This window comes from Crassostrea angulata, chromosome 8 (assembly GCF_025612915.1).
Source record: "Crassostrea angulata isolate pt1a10 chromosome 8, ASM2561291v2, whole genome shotgun sequence".
NCBI lineage: Eukaryota > Metazoa > Mollusca > Bivalvia > Ostreida > Ostreidae > Magallana > Magallana angulata.
This window is the reverse complement of record NC_069118.1, coordinates 51,895,360-51,916,155: the sequence shown is the minus strand read 5'-3', so window position 1 is coordinate 51,916,155 and position 20,796 is coordinate 51,895,360. Positions and strand designations below refer to the sequence as shown.

Sequence of the window (20,796 nt, the reverse complement as noted above, 5' to 3'; positions counted from 1 at the left end):
CCATAATTGCCTTGACCAATTATTATTTTTAATTGAGGAGTAGGCGTTCGGAGAACACACCGATAAGAGAGTTTCCATCCAAATTCACCATGTAGCGCTGGTAAAGGTGTAAATCTATGAACGCGAAGTAAAAACGAAGGGCTCGATTATGTACAGCTTCAACAGAATAATAATTCTGAAGGCCCCACACTTCACTACAATAATCCAAAACCGGTGCTTCACAAATTTAGAGCAATTTTTCAAAAGTTGAAATTCCTATTTCGATCTTTAAAAGGTCAAATTTTGGAAACCATGCCTCAGAGATCGCGTCCATCAGCTTTTGATAAAGTATCAGCTTTGTTTTGGAAATTAAGTTTCTCGTGAAATATTAGCCGCCATTTTTATTTGCTTGGGAGTTCGTTTTGGGGTTTGACCGTCCGACAATAGCTTCCGCTTTCCGACACTGATGATCAGTTCTATGTCCTGATTTATTTGGCACGCTAGTTGGGATTTTTGTCGAAGTTTTTGTTGACATAACAACAGCAAAATATGGCTAAATTTTGATATAAAATTCAAATTTTGCGCCGCTTGTTTTTACAGCATATTTATACTTTACGCATACGCAATGTATGTTGTTTGTGTTAAGGAATAAGGAACCATTCTTTGAGTATTAGAAGGATATAATTTTGGTCGGGTGTGATCAAATACAATAAAGCCATATATATATTAAGAGCTTTATTAGACTGTATAGTACAAAATCGATACGTAGTGTTATCACAGGCAAAGACACTGAAAAATGTAAATATATGTATATAAATGTGATTCTGAAGACCTCCCTTCCCTATTCAATAAATTTCCATCTGCATTAAAACACGTCAACTTTTAATGATAATTCAATAAAATGAACATCGTATGTCAAAATAAAAAAAATAATCAGCAGTATGGTAATGAAATACAAATTCTTTTTTTAAATAAAAATCCATATTTCGTTGGTGCATAAATTACGTGTAGTGGCTATGTGCGTACTAGATTTTTTCCTAATGCCACGTTGACCCACACATAATCCACCTAAACAAAATATGTCTTGTATATTCTTACAATTGAGTAAAAACCATGCATTTCAGTTTCTAAATGCAAGGTAAGTATCATGAAATGATTAGACGTGCTTCTTAACGAGTCTGCGTAGGAACACACTCCATTTTCTACAATTATTACCATTTCTTCGGTACTTATTATAGTCTTTCGCTTGAAAAACCGGGGCTTAATTTCTATAAGTGATTATTACAATCTGTAACACGCTAACTGAAAAGGCTACCTCTGGGTGAAATTACATTCCCGAACCTTCAATAGCCATCCCGGTCATTTTTTTTCATCGGCCAATCAGAAAGGATGCATTGCTATATAAAGAAACTGTGACCAGTGAAAACAAATAGTTGTACAAGACAAGTCTTCTGTACGCCACGTGTCGCTTGATTACCTAGGCGGAGAGAGGGCATTATTGTCAACGGGGCTCAGTAATTACATTATACCTTGACATCTTTGAATCTCATTGAAAGGTACGTTTTCAGTATTAATCTGCATAATCGAATTTGATTTTTAATTGGTATGTATGAATTTAACAATTTGTAATAAATTAAAGTTTAAAGTTAAAAAAAATCAATGTACTTGTTTTCATTCATTAGCTTTAATAAAACAATTGTTACGATAACAGTTTCAAAAAGCAAAGGACATGACACAATAAGAAACCAAAATACCTGTAGGCTTACTTAACGCAAATAATTTTGCTGAGTCAATCGTGTCAATTGAACGACGGTAAGCAATTGGAATCAATTCTGAAGAATTTATATATACTCGAAATGTTTTAAAACATGTTCTGTTACAGCCAATTGGCAAGTATCTTGACATTGTAATTCTATTACGCGGAGATCAAGAAAACGTTTCCGGATAAAAGGGGTCCGAAGGATATCTAAGTTTGCTGGGGGGTGGGGGGGGGGGGGTCCAATGCATTGTTTGTTGTTGGTTATTTAAAAATATCAAATGTATGTAAATTTAAGGAACGAAAAAAATCAAATTTTTTAACATTAATCATTTTATCTTTGGAAACAAATATTAGCTTGTAATCTCCCTAAAATTGAAGTTTCCCAATTGTAACATATCATGTTTATGAACAATGTATAGATTTTTAAGAAAAAATTCTGTCATACAAAGATGTATCAAAGAAATACCTAAAGTTCTCAAAAGTTGTTTTATTTTTTTACAAATTTTCGCTTAAAATCGTCGCTACCCGACTGAGACAGGCACACGATTCTCACTCATGTTTCTGAAACTCAGAACTGCACTACCAACTAGAGGTTACCACATTATTTTACAGAAATACCTCCAAACGGTACCAAATGTTATAAAAATTCAAGATTGTATCAACTAGTAACGACAAAACACTTTGTTTATTATTTTAAACAAATCTGAGTGACTGTATCCTCCTATGCATGCAAAGCAATCCATGCCCGCTATGTATATAAGGTATATATTTATTTATATATATACATCTATATAAATTTATATATTTTCCTTTAAGCATACATATTTCTATGACGTTATATAATTGTAATTTTCTATATGTAACTATTTCAGGTACTATGCATTTACCGAGTGGGTTTTAGCGAATGTAATAAAGTAAACTTAAATACCACGTAAGGGGAACCCTGTCCGATTTTATTTCTTTTATTAGCTATCTGTCATATTTCAGATTTTATTGCTAAAGAATTCTAAAATATAAATACGTCTGAACTAAAATAAATAGAAAAACTAAATATATATGTGAGATATATGTTAAACGAAATTTATATAAATAGTAACAAAGGCTATATTTTGGTTTCTGAAAATTCGCATTACTTCTGTTCTGACTTGGAGCATATGAGGTAATTTGCAATTAGAATCTACGTGAAAATATGGGTTTATGATTCGTCACATTGGGAACTTTGATTCATTATCATGGATTTGTCCCAAATTAAGATAATTTGTCATCAGTAAACGAACTGTCTTCCTCCTCTATTCATTATCATTTTCCTACATTCAATCAAGGGTCCATACTTTTTCCAGGGGGCGGGTCGGAGTCCAAGACTCATTTTCATTAAATTATAACTTTAAGAATTCAAATATTAATTTTTCGGGGTTCAAGAACCCCTCTACCCCTTCGCCGCGCATTACAATCTTTCAATGATATTTTAATTAAAGCTGCTTGGTCCGATTTTTTTGTTATTACAGTATCAAATTTTTTTCTCAACAAATAATTTATCTTAGAAAGTTCTGGACTTTCTCCTATTTACACCAGTAAAATCAGTCCCCTTTCAAAGTTAGAAATATTCAAAGTAAATAAAATAATTTCTTAAATTTTTGGGCAAACGAAAAAACAAACCAAAATGCATCACGCGAATGTTTAGAAAAGGAAACCGTTTCGTTTCGTCCCCCGAATAATTGGGGCTATTCAACCCGCATGCTATGCATCGATTGTTAAGAAAGCAAACTTCAGAAATATTAGCGAACAAAACGTACACATGTTTATTATATCCCCCGCAAACAAAGTTTGGGGGGGGGGGGGGTATATAGGAATCACCTTGTCCGTCCGTCAGTCCGTGCGTTCGTCTGTCCGTCCGTCCGTCTGTCTGTGCAATCGTGTCCGGTCCATATCTTTCTTATGGAGAAACATTGGAAGTTCTTACTTCACACAAAGATTGCTTATGACCTAAGGGTATGTCATGACCTTGACCCAAGGTAATTCGGGCAAGATCAAGGTCACTGGCAGAAAAAGTGCAAAATTCGTGTCCGGTCCATATCTTTCTTATGGAGAAACATTGGTAGTTCTTACTTCACACAAAGATTGCATATGAGCTAAGGGTGTGTCATTACCTAGACACAAGGTCATTTGGGCAAGGCCAAGGTCACTGGCAGAAAAATGCAAAATTCGTGTCCGGTCCATATCTTTCTAATGGAGAAAAATTGGAAGTTTTTAGTTCACATAAAGATAGCTTATAAGCTAAGGGTGTGTCATGACTTTGACCCAAGGTCATTCGAGCAAGGTCAAGGTCACTGGCAGAAAAAATGCAAAATTCTTGTCTGATCCATATTTTCTTATGGAGAAACATTGGAAGTTCCTTCTTCACACAAACATTGCTTATGACCTTAGGGTATGTTATGACCTTGACCCAAGGTTATTTGGGCAAGGTCAAGGTCACTGGCAGAAAAAGTGCAAAATTCGTGTCCGGTCCTCCTTAATGAGAAGCATTGAATGTTCTTACTTCACACAAATATTGCTTATGACCAAAGGGTGTGTCATGACCTTGACCCAAGGTCAATTGAGGAAGTTCAAGGTCATTATTTCAAAAATGCTAAATTCTGTCTGTGTCATGACTTGTATTAATGGAAATATTAGAAGCTAAAATTTGACACAAAGCTTGCTTGTCTCAGGCCACATAAAATTATTTTTAGATTCTCACCCCCGTCTCTCTGAAAATGGCCTGCCCCGATGAAATTTTTTTTAGGGGAAAAAAAAAATGTGTGGAAAAAATATTTCGGAAAAGATCGGGCTCAGTATACCAATAATTCAAAATGTTTAAATATTAAATGGCTGCTTGACATGTGGATTTTCTTTGATTCGAGTCATGATTGTTAACGGAAAGGATGCAAATGTCCTCATGCATTAACAGTTAACTTAAAATAAAATGGAATTTAAGGATAGAAATTGGTTTGTTTACTCCTATTAGCATTAACATTTAGCATTAGCATTTAGCATTAGTTTTAAAAAATAGAGCAGTTGTTATCTACAGAAAATGGACAGTGAAATAGATTCATCCATTATTTTCTATAATAGCAAAAATACACGCGTTATGATTTTTTTCTTAGCGGGGGGTATCAATTGTGAGCTTGCTCACAGTACCTCTAGTTTTAATTTGTCTGATCATTTCGACCTTAATTTAAAGAGATGTCAAAGTCGTAATACTACCATACCTCTCTCGTCTTTAACATGAGGCGAATTAACGCAGTACCCTTTTATGTCGTTTTTTTTTGTTGTTAGCAAATTTTGTACGTATTTTTCTTTATTGAAATTTGGCTCAACTGACTGGGAAAACTACTGCAATGTCTATTATTATACATATACTTAGCATAACCATCGTTTAAAAGCGTGCATTAAATTTGATATAAAATCGGACCAAGCAGCTTTAATAATAATGACATAAGAATGTATGTGCTTGGGTATTAGCACAGTTTTAAGAGTTTTATCATTAAAAAAAGCATGGCGTCGCATCCGGTAATTAGATATATCGGAAAAGAATTATCGTAGGTACATGATGATTATATACCTTGCATGGTCCGTTTATTAGCAGATTTGACGTACATGTTGCGCGCGACCCCTGTCGGCATAAATCTAGATTCACAATTCATGAATGACGCTAACTTGTACAAATGTCGCACTTGCATCGAACGAATTATGAATCAACAATTTACCGAGATCCAAAAAATCTTACAAATGACGATTCACAAATAAAAAGATAAACAATTTTATAAGACTTAATAACAGGGTTGAAAATTAGCATTTCTCCACTTACATTTAACTGATCACTTATTTAGAAAAGACAAATATATAAATACATATATTATTTAGTAAAGGAAAAAATCTATATATATCTTTTTTATTCAACTTGAGCATTTTCCTATATTCATGAATCGAACTCTCCCGTTAAAGGAGATCAATACTATCTTAAAATGGGCAAATAGTTTCCTATATATTTGTGCAGAGCTCTTCTTTTTAAAGGGATTTGGACACGATTTGAGATCAAAAAAATATTTTTATTTTTTATGTATAAAATGGTTAACTGGTGCATTTCAAATCATAGACCAAATTATTGGATGTTAAAGTCAAGTTACAAGCGAGTTACAGAGGTAAATATTTTTTGTTATGTAAACAAAGCTCGAGTCTTTTAGTTGTTTACAAAAAATGTAATGTAGAGAATTATCACTTCTTACACAGAATGTCATTTAAAAAACAATTTAAACTAATTCAATTTTATCATAAATAGTATTATCAACAAAGAAAATAATTACATTTTATTGAAACTTACACCATTACAACACATATGTAAAATATGACAATATATGAGCTTTTTTTATAAAACAAAGAATTATGAACTCTGTATCTTGCTAATAATTTGATCTTCGACTTTCAAATTTTGATATAGCATTATAAACTTCTATATTCATCAGTATAAACATTCAAAATGGAAAAATAAAATTTGAAAATTTTAAGACAAATCGTGTCCAAGTCCCTTTAATGTGGATCAAAATAGGCTACAAATGGCCGCGACCAGCAAGGCCTCTTAATGAAACTCGCGCGGGTAAGGCTCAGTTACAATTTACAGACTTTTGATTGCCTTTTCTCTTGCAATAAAGAGAATAAGTAGTAAAGATGTAAATATTTATAGGAAACCTAAACTACATGCAGCATTATTTTGTTTATAGTATAGTTTAAATTGCACAAATCTCTTCTGTCTCGGATATTTACTTTGGTTTAGAAATATAAAATGTCCATAAAATAAGAAACTGACCGGATTCATTTTCAATATCACTGCAAAAACATGTTATAAATATCTAAAATATCACAGAAGAGACAACATGTTTATGCCATAATTATCTTTCCTTTTTTTTACTTACTGAAATTATAGATATTCCTGTGATCAACATAAGTATTATGGACACTAACTCTCCGTTGTTAACGAATAACCTGATTTCATGTTTCATTAATTGATAGCGTATAAATACCCAAACACATACATGTACATGATCTTTATATAAATAATTTACCATACCTGTATTATGCCTCTCTCTTAACATCACTGGAATAAAACAAATTTTTAAATGAGGTACGATTCATTTATTCAGTTTTTGATATAATCTTAAGTCTGTAAAGGCTATTAAATAATTCAAATGCTTTATTTTCTAAAAGATACAGAAACCATAGGCGCATCTCTCTCTCTCTCTCTCTCTCTCTCTCTCTCTCTCTCTCTCTCTCTCTCTCGTTTTTGAATATGATCAGCTGTGTAGCTGAATAAACAGAAAACGGCTGACACGAAGCGTTATCACAAAATCTCTGACGAAGAGAAAAATCAAATGTTCATAGAGTTAACATCGCAAAGTGTAATGGTTTATGACTTTATTTTATACATTTTCTTTTTAGATATGGCTGATATGTTGATGGAAATAATATTTATCATGTTGGCGGGCTTTCCAGAAATGATCCTCCTGAACGAGGTTGAAATACCATTTGCAGTTGGGGACTTTGAATTCAATGGGGTAAACATTACAACATTTACAGACAACAGTATGAGACCTGGAGTTGATGTGTCCTGGGGCGATTTTCAAGCTGGTATGTGCTCTGAAAATAGTATTGGTACTAGCGTTGGTTCTCTTGGTTCGCTTGGTTCACTTGGGGTTGGAGAAATGGGTTCAAATAATACTCTTTACGTGGGTATTCCCCAAAACAACAAACTTCTGTTAGAAGTTCATTCAGAAAATCAAACAAGACCTGGAACTACATTGCCTGAAAACTTTATTAATGAAGTTTTAACTTTTTTTCAGTATACAACGGTTGGAATAGTTGGTAACATTGTTACCATCGTATATATTGTTGTAAAGAAAAAAATACGAAAACCGTTTTTTGTTTGCATTGTTAACCTTGCTTTTGCAGACTTGATATGCCTGTTAACATATTCAAAACGAATATTGCTTCCTGAAACGACTTTTGTCACTGATCCATGCACATATTATTGGGTTGAGAAAATCATGGCCATAGTCCGCAAATCCGCAAAATGCTTAGCACTTTTAGCAGTTCTCAATATGGGTATTGTCCGATTTCTTCTTTTTGTCTATCCTTTAAAAAGCCGGGCTTATTTAACAACAAAGAAGATTTTGATCATTTGTGGAGTTAGTGTCCCTCTAAGTGCTGGCTACGGATATCTTATCCATTACCTAGCCCTTAACACAATAGGAACAATGTACTATGTCGTTAGCGTTCTCCTTGATGCTATTTTCTTTATTATGATTGCGGCTATTTTAATTCTTTTCTTTTACAAGAGATTAATGACGGCAAGAAGATCAACTTCGGCACAAAATACGAAACTAAAAATGTCAATCGTCACCTTGATTATCTTATTCCTAAACATATTAACTCAGGTAGTGTCAGTCATCGACAACCTACAGTACGTTTTATTCAGTGATGGTGATCACGACTGGTTTCAGAGATTTCAGGAAGTGTTGCTATTAGGAGCGGATGCGTTAGTTCATTCTATAAATCCGTATATTTATTTGATAAAGTTTTCCAACTTAAAAGCATGCTTTGTTAAACAAACTGCCAATGGCACCAAGTAAATTTTTTTAAACTGATCTAATCCATCTAGAGTTTTTAAATACACTTTAAAAACCCCCACCAACATATTTGGACTTTCATATTAATTCAATTTTAAAATTTAAAGACTTTTTTTAATGAAAAGCATCAAATGTAGATAAGAGTGGGTGAAATTTTTCAGTATTTTCTACGGTAAGGCGAGCTAAACTCAAAAGGTCAAAATATGGCAAAAGGGGAAAATGTGCACATGTATGCAAAAATGGCTTTTGAGGAGCCTGATTGGTCGAAAAATCACCGATCAAATCTGCCTTAATTAAACGTTTAAACATGATATTTTGGGCCATAAATTATAATTTAGTAGCGAAAAAAATACAAATATCTAAGCTTAAAAAAATTGAACATTTTTCTAAATATTTTGAAAAAGCTCTTTGTCTATAGGATGTATAGCTTAAAGAAATGGCAACTGCCAACCAGAGCTCTTACTAATAGATGCAACTGTTACCTGTATACTTTCAGTTGTAAGAAATTTTGATATTCCAGTAATATCTACATGTATGTACGAAAATTGTAAACGTCGCAAAACAACAATCGTGCCTTTTTTTAGTTTTGAACAGATGAACTTCAGTGACGATGACTTTTGGAAGGTAAAAATGACTGTCAACATATTCTTTAATACATGAAAGGCGTGTTTTCGTTTGATGCAGGCATATAATTTAGGCTTCATTGCTGCGGCAAGACATATATAGACATATGGTTTGTTTCTTCCACGTATGACGTTGCGATTGTCATTAAGAGACTGAATAAAAGATAAGAGATTGAAACATTATGACAAGTGAATAATTTGTAGAACATTTAAGAGGACATTTATTGAAACACGATGATGGACGAACCTGCCTATAAAGCAAATGATAAGTAGATGCACTTTAATTTACGATCGAAAAAAGACCACCGAATTGCCAACATAAATCACATTAGATCAGGTTTTTGGGTTTTTTTTTTCTGAAAGTTTGATCCAGATATACTACTTTTACCTGGGTATAACCCATAACAATGCGATGGAAGCCACAAAGAAATCTAAAGTAATGAAACTGAGCCGAAATTTGCAAGATTAGTTCAGCACCTTTGCACATTGCAGAAGATATTTTGTGTTTGTTGATGAATATACACATATACGTATTTTTCAAGGCACATGATTAGTGTGTTGTTGTTGAGAATTGTTTATCTTATATATTAAAAAAACAAGGAGGATCTAATAGTTATTTTATTGACCACCCAGCCTTCTTTACTTAGAAGCTGTTGATTTGATACATGTAGCAATGCTTGTCAGACTACTGATAGTAATGTGAGAAAACTGTATAAATATCCCATAACGAATTGAAGTTTGTTTATTACGTACCTATGTTTGCTTGTATGTTTTATAAAGGATAAAAATAACTGTTATTGTCTTATTGCAATGGAAAGATTGTAGGACTGATTCTAATGTAGTTCAAACGTTTTCGTTTGTGTATTTGCAACGGGTTAAGACAAACATCCTTTTGTTTCTATGGACAGTTTTTTTTACTATTTATCTCTGTCAACTTATTCTTTTTATTTATTGTTTAGTCCATTATAAGTTGAAACTGTGCTTTTCTTATTACGTAATCAAAAATGTATACTGTAAATTCCTAATTAAACGCGAGGAATTGATATCCGCATAAAATCGCGAGAACCTGTCTTGCGAATTTTAAAAAATCTTTCTTGTAATTTTCAAACATATTTAAACTACATGAAACTATGATATATTTCGCATTTGCGGTTTTATGTTCTCGCGATTTGACGGAAAACGATTGAAACGCGGAATTAATTACTCGCGTAAAATAAGGAATCTACAGCAAATTTTGAAATATGTTGTAACAACTTTTATTTTTCTGGTATTTATTATTGTCAATTTTACATATGAAATTTGTATATGTACAAAATATGGTTATGTTTTTTGAACTATTATATTATACTTGTAGTTGATAATTATTGTCATTTCAATACTTAAAAAATAAAAATGTTTGTGGATTGTCCAGCGAAAAGCAGGTTATAATGCAGGGAAAATATAATCAAGATGAAAATAAGTACACAATGTAGAATGGGTTATATTTGTAGAAATTTTCATTGATTTTATGGGTAACCCTTAAACTAAATTCCTAAACCCAGACAAATTATGAAATACAGTCTTAATTCGTAGGTTTTCGCACGTACTCTAAACCAAAAATAATGAATAACACACCCTTGTGACAAAAGTTTATTATTCCACAGTAAAGTAGAAACCTGATTTTTGTTTTTGTGCATAATGTTTAAGACCGCCTATGAAATTTGGCTCTCACTCATAATGACAATATAAAAATTGATCATTTTTTGGCATGAGAGATTGAATGAATTTGAGCTATATTTATTTGACAAAACCACAGGCACTTAAAGTTAAAACTGTTTCTTTTCATATTATGATAAATCCCTATACTGTAATAATAACAAGGGCTGTCACGGTTGCCACTTTGATTTTTTCACCTCTTAATTTTCCAAGATTTTCTTCTCTTGCAAAATAAAGAGTTACAGATATATTCGTTTGCCTTTGATATTCTAATGTGTATTCTTTTTCTAATTCATTTTAAAATTTAAAACAATAGGATTTTTTATTTATGATAGTTTTCTGTATTCAATCTACTGTGTGAAAATATGTCAATGAAAACTTAACTGTTTTGTTTTATTGATTCTTATTGATGATTGTATTTTGTAAAAGGAAGCCCCACATGCCAAGTGATGCAAGGACTAAGAATATTGTGCTAGATAATTATGCCAGTGCCGAGATGGCATTTTTGCACCTGCCTAGGATGCAGTTTCGTAAAAATCTGTATATACCAAATGATAGACCATCGGGTATCGAGTATATAACCACTTCTGTCACAACTGTTAGATGAGAAATTTACTTGATAACTCCTTTAGAAGAAATAATACATATGTTTGTAAGTGCCAAGGTGGCATTTTTGCACAAGTTTAGGCTGTGTAAATCGAAAAATTCTAATATTCCATATGATAGACTATTGCTTAAAGACTTTAAAACTACACGTTTACCTTATCATTGTATCTCAACTGTCAAAAAAATTCCTGATTGAAAATATTTTTTCTTATAGGAAATTTGAAATTTCCTATCGGAATACAAGAACTTTCTCTAGGAATTTCAATTCTGATAGGATTCGATAATAGAATATCTTAATTTCCCGTAGGAAAACTACCCGTCTGAATCATATTCCTACAGAAAATATTCTCCTTTAGGAAATGTAATTCTTTTCGATTTTTTTTAAAAGTAAATCCTTTAGAATTGTCAGTATTTCCTGTAGGAGAATCATTTCTCCTATGGGAATTATCATTTTCTTTGGGATATAAATTTTTGAAAGTAAATACCTCACCTGTAAGGTTAAACAAACTAAAATTAAAGTGGTTATATTCTCTGTATATACAATGGTCTATTTTTTTGTTATTAATGGATTTTCCCGAAACGGAATCTTAAAGGGGTACAAAAATGCCACCTTTGCACTGACATAATAATCTGACATAGTGTTACAATAGTCTGTCCCAGGTTCTCGGTTCCGGGATATTTTGACAATTTTTAATAAATTTCAGAGAATTTTTTAGTAAAATGAATAAAATTCGACGCTAACAAAAATTTCCAAACAAAATTACAGGTAACTGACCGCATAAATGTTCCCTTAGTTATGTATGAGCCGATTTTCAAAGTCTACGGGACTTTACAATGTTAATTTCGGCCATTGCTGCCAAGCGTACGAGGGAGTAGTTATTATTTTTCATGCGCTTTAAAATAAATCGAAAAAAATTAAACATAATGTTTTAATTAATCTGTGCAAATATAAATGATTATTTAGCGAGACTGTAAGTTATCCTTTCGTTAATTCTAAGTCAGGAAAACATAAATCCGAGTGTGATACAGTAAAACTAATGAAAACCTATATATCGATACGTATAAGTTACGATGCGCTGACATTTTAAGCACGATAAGTGACTGTTGGGACTGTGAACGTTGCAATGACAGCGCAACTGGCATGGAAAGCTTTTTACAAAGGTATGTTAATATTTTGTTCTATGTATCGTAAATGGTTTAATGATAAGAGCAGTCATAATACTTCAGTTGTAACTTGTTTATAAATGAATCTGAAGTGCGAAAGTGAAAGTAGGGTACCCCTGTGAGTTTTTGGTTGAACAAATACCGCTAAATTAATCACTTAATATATTAAACAGGAATAGTTTGAAATCCTCACAAACTTGACAATAACCTACTGTTAATTTGACATTGGCACACTTGAAAAGCTGTGGGCCAATGATTATGTCATGTGAATGAAAGTAGGGGTGGAAAAACTTTTAAAGAATCAGCATTATAAAAGAGCATTCTTCTTGAAAGGACTGCGAACGATAGCATTGTCTAGCCGCCTAACTAAAAGTCATTTTTTGAAAGTTGTCTAATTAAAGTTATGTAAACATTTATGTATATTTTTATTAAATATAAATGATTTGGTCAAACAAAGAGAGATAACTTTGTATTTTGGGTTAAAATAGCTCATTTCATAATAGAAAATAACGGAAAAAGGAAACCTTTTTTAAAACATCTTTCCCCCCCCCCCCCCCCCCCCCCCGTGAAACAAAAATTCCTTTTGAGGGGTTTTAATTATTGTTATTTAGCATATTTTTACCAAAGGGTTTGTTGTTTCACGGGGGGAACGTATGTCTACAGACCGAAATACATTCCAAAGAAAGAATTTTGCTTTGTAAATTTTCGAAAAATAATTAACAGATATGAATTAAAATGAAATTTAGTTTAATATGTATCATAAATATGTTATTATCAAGATTTTATAAAATTTGCAATTTACAGCTAATATCCATAGTAATCCTATCCAGCGTCTACATTATGGTATTAAACATAGTTTTAAAAAAAACAACAACAAAGAGAAATGTTATTATAATTTTATAATGTTTATTTTGTACAAGAGGTCATTCTTGGTCAAACTTTTTGTTTTCATTATAACATGAAAGATAATCATTAACAATATATTTTATAATAACAGATGTGAAGTTAAAATTAGATGTTTGATATTATATTATCACCGATGTGCAGCATCACAGTCTTTACATGTGATATTGACAATTGTTAATTAAAATTTTCAATTTCAAATTCAACAACAAAGCAGCAAAATGAGGTTACTTGTATTGTAAACTAAGCAACTAATCAAGATGTGCGATATCACAGTCATTACATGTAATTATTATAATTGAAATTTATAATTGCAAATTCAACAACAATTAGAGCAGCAAATGAGGTTACTTGTTCTTATAAACTAGGCAACCAATCACAGATATGCGATATCACAGTCATTACATGTGATAACTATAATTGAAATTTACAATTTCAAATTCAACAATAATTAAAGCAGTAAAATGAGGTTACTTGTATTTTTAAAGTAAGCAAACAATCACAGATATGAAATATCACAGTCATTATGTGTAATAATTATAATTGAAATTTACAATTTCAAATTCAACAACAATTAAAGCAGCAAAATGAGGTTATTTGTATTTGTAAAGTAAGCAACCAATCACAGATGCGAAATATCACCATCATAACATGTAATAATTATAATTGAAATTTACAATTTCAAATTCAACAACAATTAAAGCAGCAAAATTAGGTTACTTGTATTTGTAAAGTAAGCAAACAATCACAGATATGAAATATCACAGTCATTACATGTGATAATTATAACTGAAATTTACAATTTCAAATTCAACAACAAAGTAGCAAAAAAAGGTTACTTGTATTTGTAAAGTAAGCAACCAATCACTGATGTGCAACATCACAGTCATTACATGTAATTAAATCAATTTAATTTATAAATTCATATCAAACACAAAATTTTAAAAAAGTGTGGGGAGGAATCTACTAGTAATACATAATTGTGATTGAACTTGATTAACATATATACAGGTATCATAATTGAAGTCCCTGTTACAAAGAGAGAGAGCTGATCGCTATAGGAAGATTGATACTATGGATGAAGGTCTGCCGACGAAGCCATTCATAACATGCAGAAGAAGAATAGTTAAAGTTTCACTTCTCAAAAGTCAGGTATACTAGTTCAGTATTGGGACTGCTTTTATAACTTACCAACTTTATATATATAGTCATTGAAATCAATGGAAAAAATTAACAATGGATGGAAAAGATCATTTGTACAAGTAGATATCATTTGTAGATTAATTAGGGAGTTGTATTATGTTTGATCACCCTAAACAAGCATGAATTATTAGCACATTGAATTCGTCATTCATTTGTAGTCATCCCACTATAAGACAGATCTAGAGGGTAGGGGCCCATACCCCTTTGGAAATTCAAATATATTATAGTAGTATATAGTCCCATGAAAAAAGAAATGACACTTATCACTGATACAAAATTTCCAAAAAAGTTTAAATTACCAGTTCGTTAATAAATAATACATATTCTTTGGAATCATTAGATTTCGAGGTGGCTCAATTTTCGTTGAATTCGTGGGTACCTCTCATCCACGAATCAACATCCTCCACGAATTAATAAATAAGGGTAATAAAGTAATATTTCCTATGTAGATTTAAGAGAATACACGAAATTATGTCCCCACGAACCTGTAAATTTTAGGCAATCCACGAAAACTGCGGATATGAGAAATTGTTTTTACAAAATAATCGAAGATAAGTCGCGTCTGACCTTAAAGACACAACATTTAAAATATTTGGAATGTTGTGTTTCTGTCAGAATAACAAAAGATAAGATACATTAAGTAAAATATTCTTTAAGATGTTTTCAAATATGTCTTTCTCCAAATTATATGGGACTACATGTAAAGAATACTGGTACGCCATTTTTGAAAATTGAAAATTAATTATGAAATTAAGTGTAAATGAGTGATTAATTTTCTTTCTTTTACCTTTAAAAGGGAGCAGTTCTCCAGAGACCATGGGAAGGCTCATGAAGGAGCTGGATTCAGTCCATACAAAGCGTTCCAACATTGGACACACCAACCTGACTTTAGAGAGGGCTTGGTACATATGCGGTGACTCCACCTCTTACACACTTCACATCAACCCATACAATCTTTCGAGACTTTCCAGGAGCATTGTAATCACCACATATGCAACAAGTGACTTCATTGTCAGCCTCCTCAACGAAGCCCATGGATTCGTCAGAGTCAGAGTCATTTTCGTCATCTCCAGAATCTGTGTCCATGTCACTGTCACTGTCTTCCGAGTCCGTCAAGTCTATGACCACAGGAGCAACCTCCTCATCCTGGACTCCGTCGAGTTTCCACAGTTTTTCTTCTACCTCTCTTATCACGTGACTCTCTACCTTACGCCACTTCTCAACCCAATAAGTTGATCGAGCCTGATTAAAGAGTTCCTTCACTTTATCTTTCTTAAATGTGGAATTGCTCCTGGCGACGAAACTTTTTATTTCAGCCCAGACCAACTCAATAGGATTAAGCTCACAGTGATAGGGAGGTAGACGCAAAACTGTGTGACCTGCCTTTAAAGCCAAATCGCCTATCACATATTTAGGACGAGGCTTATGTTGCTTCACCAATGTGATCAATTCAGCCTTGATCATTCCCGGGGCGTAATGGATACCCTTTCTATCAAGCCAAGACTGGATCTCGGCCTTCGGTGTCGACGAAGTCGGACACTTAGACTTAAAATCCAGATGACTGTGATAGGAAGCATTATCCATCACTATGACTGAATTAGCCGGTAGGTTAGGGAGCAACTGCTCAGTGAACCACTTCGTAAAGTTTTCTGAGTTCATCTCATCATGATAATCCTGGTTGCCTGTTTTCGACTCGAAAATGAGAGCAGATCCCGGGATCATGCCCACAGCCGAAGAACCTGCATCCACAATTATCAGACGAAAGCCTTTCCCAGATGGGACAAAACGCCCATGATCTTCACGATGTGACTCAAAGGCAGAGGTAGATGTCCTAGGACAGTCCACCCAATCTCCCCTCGCTACATGATTGGTGTTCAACCAAGTCTCATCCAAATACACAATAGGACGACCCTCCTCTCTAAACTTCCTAATGGACCTCGGGTAAGTATGTCGCATACTTACGATGTCGTTCCGATCTCCAGTGTAGCGTTGGTTGGAACCTGCTTTGTAGAACCTGAAAAAAATGGATATCATGTTGTTATGCACCTATCATTTCTCATCACATAATTTTATTTTGGTTCTAATGTTTTATTGTCATAGTCTGTTAAAATTTTACATTTTTAACATCATCTTAAGTACAAGAAAATTATATTGTCAATTTGCCATATTAGGATGTAGACACCAATAATGAAGTTTTAAATGCAACCATGACACTCCCTGACAAGTCCATTTATGGGCTATGGTATTCCAGGACCGTCATGACCTGTGAGGCATGTTTAATTGGCCATGCTATGCTTAAGTAAAGTCTACCTGTAATTCTTATTTTTCAGATCTAGAGTGCATATGACTCTTCAGTTTTACGTCATGACAAAGTAATTTGTCTTTATGTGCTTACCTGAACCCAAGATCCTTCACGAGTCTCCCCAATGAAGACTTGGTGAGCCTGACTCCCTTTTCTACCAGAACATCTGACAGTTGACGCAATGAAACGTACTGGCCCTTCAAATGCACGTCATGGATGGTCCTCTTCACCAGGTCTGCATCGAAGTCATCCAGCTTCCTATTGGGTCCAGGTTTCTTCTTTGGAACAGGGACTTGCAAATCCTCCACTACCATATCAACTGGGTCTTGAATAACTTTTCTCTTTAGTGTATTCTCAGATATTCCTATAGATGTAAAAACAGATTCTATTAAATATGTATTTACTAGTACATGTACCATGTAAACAAAACATTTGTGTTGCATGGATTTATACAAATTCATGCTAACAATTTTATAAATTTAGGTCTCTAAGCTAAGTCACTCAGAGAACCTACTGGCTTGCTATCTGTGAATGTACATGTAAGTTGTCATCCTTGGTGCTTTGTGCCAATGTTGAATTTAATTTTCAACATTTGTTTTAGGAAAAAAATGTATGCAAAGTATCAAAAAGGATATCGATTTTTGAAAGGAATTTAATGAGTTTTCTATTTACAAAGACTTATTTTTACCGGTTGCGATTGAGAGTCTTTTCAAAGGGGTTTTTATGTTCTTCACCCTCCCCTGCTTGCATTCCATGGTAAACTGCTCATATATCTTCTTTAAAAGATCTGTAGGCTGTAGAAAAGAACATGCATGTTTTAGATTAAGAACACTAGAATCATTGCATAGGTGTCAGAGCAAGGGGGCTTGGGGCTTTTGCAAAGTAAGACCTAACCATTAGGCACATAGCATCAGGGAGCCCCCCCCCCCATTCAGGGAGGGGCCAACCCCCCCCCCCCCCCACTTTTTCTCGCAGCAAACATAATTGTTCATAAATTTACCCTTAAAAGATTGAAATATCAAATGAAATATCAAAAGTGATATTGAAAATTGGACCCACAGATTAGGAATTTTTCATGATTTTGGAGAAAAAAATTTTTCGGTAGGTAAGATTCTTTTTTGGAGGTATAGTTATTCCCCTCCCCAACGGATTAGAATTTTCATGATTTTGGGAATCAGGTTTTTATTTTTTTTTTTTGCTTGTCAAGATTTCTGATGATTAGTATAGCGCCCCCTACTTTCAATTTGCTTCCGACGCCACTGTATTCATTTGATTCAATACCTTATCATGTATAAAATTATGTTTTACTTGTATGAGTCTTTAATTTATAAGTATATGCTGTCTTATATCAACATACAGAAAAACAAAAAAACATCGAATTCTATGTGAGCATTTTAATGATGTCAAATTCATTACTGCACACGCTTGAAGATTGCATGATTTTAACATTAAACACATTGTTATCTTCATAAATCTGAATCGGATCAATTTGCCTTTTTCAAACATAGATATACCGGTAAGTAATAAACAGCTATGTTAAAAAGATCACTGTGATACTAGGAACTTGGTTGGCACCCCAGATCTTGAAAGCGAAAATAAAAATCCTTGCCAATCGTTTCATTAATAAAATTTTATTCTATAGGTTAAGCTTACTTTTTTTTTAAACTGTCCCCAAAAAATGTGTGGGGGGAGGGGTATCTTTATTTTAAATTTATTTTAAAATATGTCAATTTGCATTGTTCATTTTGAGAAAAATGCTCCATGGTGTATACCTGTTTATAGTATTCCAGTTTATTCTATTTAAATTAAATTTTGCAGGACAAGTATCTTATGTTTGTTGAAAATATATTCAGTCTGGCTCTCTAGATGATAGTACACCTGAATAAACACTCAAAAACCAAAGGATGTCAGTTTTTCTTCTTTTCCTTTTACTATTTTAAAGTATTATACGCTAGACGGTTTCAAATTACGCTACGTGGATATCATTAACGTGTATACTGTAGAATAAATAGAAACAATGAAGTCCTTTTTGCAATAAAATCAGAAAAACTCGAGTTGCAAGAAAAAATTACCTACATACACTTGACTGTCTTCCCACCCTTAATCTTAGGTATCTTTTTTTCTTCTTCGTCTTGTTTTAAGTCAAAAGCAGACTATATTAGGCCTATATCTTTGGTTATTCTCGGAGCAGATGTGTTAAATTAAACGGCAAGTACAGAAACTTTCCGAACATAAGCGTGAACGCGAGCAACGTGCGCGACGTTACATACGTCACAAACATAATATTACGTATAGACACGAACTTATGTGAATAATGACAGGCCCCTGCCGAAGTGGTAGCCATTTTCTCCAATGTTAAATTCCCGTAAGGATCGAATTTTTGGCTGTGTAAGTTAACTGTTTGACTTTGAAAAACTATGAATATAGCAGATGTCTCGGAAAATTTTCATATAATTGAATGGATATCTTTTTAACTCAGTGATATGTATAAATATCGAGTAATCGTGCAAAATCTGAATCCAAATATCTTGGGACAGACTATAGTATCTCTTACTATAACAAAAAATCGTCGCCGAAAAAAAATTAAAATGACAGCTGTGACAAATCTTGTTATTATCACAGCATAGTCCCACTTTCTTTGCATATTCCAGTGTCTTTGTCTGTGATAACACTACGAATCGATTTCGTAACGTATAGTCTAATACAGTTCATGAATGACGCAGTTGGTTGCACGCCTGGGTCGTTTGAAGGAAATTAAAATAAAATAAAAATTTCAATACTTAGAATTCAATTGAGTAATGACTTAAAATGTCATACATATTAGTAATAAGGGCATATTTTTTAAATATTACGAGTTGATTAAATACGGTCGTGCACGATCAAAATGCTGAAATCCTAGCATGTGTATAGATCAATCATCAGTAACATCAATTGTATTTAAATAGCGTTTAACACTTACCAAGACGTTTATATCGACTTATCGTACACAATATGATAAATAAAGTACGTTCATCTTTCTATGAGTTATGACAGTGTTAACTGTTCGGATATGATTCAAAGACTGTATAATCTTCCAATTCTAAGTGGGAAGCAATACATTTTTTCTTGAAAACACAATCTCCATTACCTCAATTAAGAGCACTAGTACCAATTGAAAGATATTTTATCAATTAGAACGTTACAGAGAATAAACAGCAAACTTTCTACTTGCGTTACTAGTACTGTTGTTACTATAGCTGCCTGAAGGTCTGGCCAGTCCGTGCAAGTCCGCGCCCTCAATGTAGCTGTATGCCCCAGTCACACATTCACGAATTAAATGCCGGATTAGCTACGGAAGCGATCCGGAATCATTCGTGGCGGTATGTATTGACCCGTGGTTTTTCCGTCTGTTATCGTAACCAAACGTAGCAATAGTTGTATAGCTGCGACAATTTTTGAACATGTTCAAAATTCCACTTCGGATGAAATCACCGTTGTACTTTCTTTGTAAAACTTACTAAACGGTTTTAGAACGTTGAAGTCCGTTTTAACTTCGTATGAACCCTTAGTAATTCGTATGTATCAATTTGTATCCATTCTGTAGTTCACCGAACTAACTCCTCATCAATTATGCCCCAGTCACACATTCACGGATTAAATGCCGGATTAGTTACGGAAGCGATCCGGAATCATTCGTGGCGATATGTATTGACCCGTGGCTTTTCCGTCTGTTATCGTATCCAAACGTAGCAATACTTGTGTAGCTGCGACAATTTTTGAACATGTTCAAAATTCCACTACGGATGAAACCACCGTAGTACTTCCTTAGAAAAACTTAATACACCGTTTTAGAACGTAGAAGTCCGTTTTAACTCCGTATAAATCCGTAGTAATTCGTATGTATCAATTTGTATCCATTCCTTAGAG

The 20,796-nt window shown here is 33.4% G+C and overlaps 2 protein-coding genes across 3 annotated transcripts; one reads left to right on the top strand and one right to left on the bottom strand.

The window, feature by feature from the left end:
• Nucleotides 1–1,422: 1,422 nt before the first annotated feature.
• Nucleotides 1,423–8,397, top strand: LOC128161336 (mas-related G-protein coupled receptor member D-like). The gene is made up of 2 exons (XM_052824612.1): nucleotides 1,423–1,535; nucleotides 7,208–8,397. The coding sequence occupies exon 2, from the start codon at nucleotides 7,210–7,212 to the stop codon at nucleotides 8,395–8,397; it is 1,188 nt and encodes a 395-aa protein (XP_052680572.1). The 5' UTR covers nucleotides 1,423–1,535; nucleotides 7,208–7,209.
• A 4,995-nt stretch (nucleotides 8,398–13,392) lies between these two features.
• On the bottom strand, nucleotides 13,393–17,800 carry LOC128161331 (uncharacterized). 2 transcript variants are annotated; one of them, XM_052824608.1, is made up of 3 exons: nucleotides 17,579–17,800; nucleotides 16,984–17,254; nucleotides 13,393–16,602 (listed from the first exon to the last, which is right to left on the bottom strand). In XM_052824608.1, exons 1-3 carry the CDS (start codon nucleotides 17,643–17,645, stop codon nucleotides 15,477–15,479), a joined length of 1,464 nt encoding a protein of 487 aa, XP_052680568.1. In that variant the 5' UTR covers nucleotides 17,646–17,800; the 3' UTR covers nucleotides 13,393–15,476. The 2 variants fall into 2 exon arrangements, with proteins under 2 accessions (XP_052680568.1, XP_052680567.1); XM_052824607.1 differs by having other exon boundaries at nucleotides 16,984–17,800.
• Between the last annotated feature and the right edge of the window lie 2,996 nt (nucleotides 17,801–20,796).

Bases quoted from the DNA above. Each gene is read 5' to 3' on its own strand.
- LOC128161336 (XM_052824612.1), top strand. From the start codon at position 7,210: ATGGCTGATATGTTGATGGAAATAATATTTATCATGTTGGCGGGCTTT.
- LOC128161331 (XM_052824607.1), bottom strand. From the start codon at position 17,351: ATGAATTTGTATAAATCCATGCAACACAAATGTTTTGTTTACATGGTA. The intron at 16,603-16,983 runs GTAAGCACATAA...CATTTTTTTCAG, and splicing joins GTGAAGGATCTTGGGTTCAG to GTTCTACAAAGCAGGTTCCA.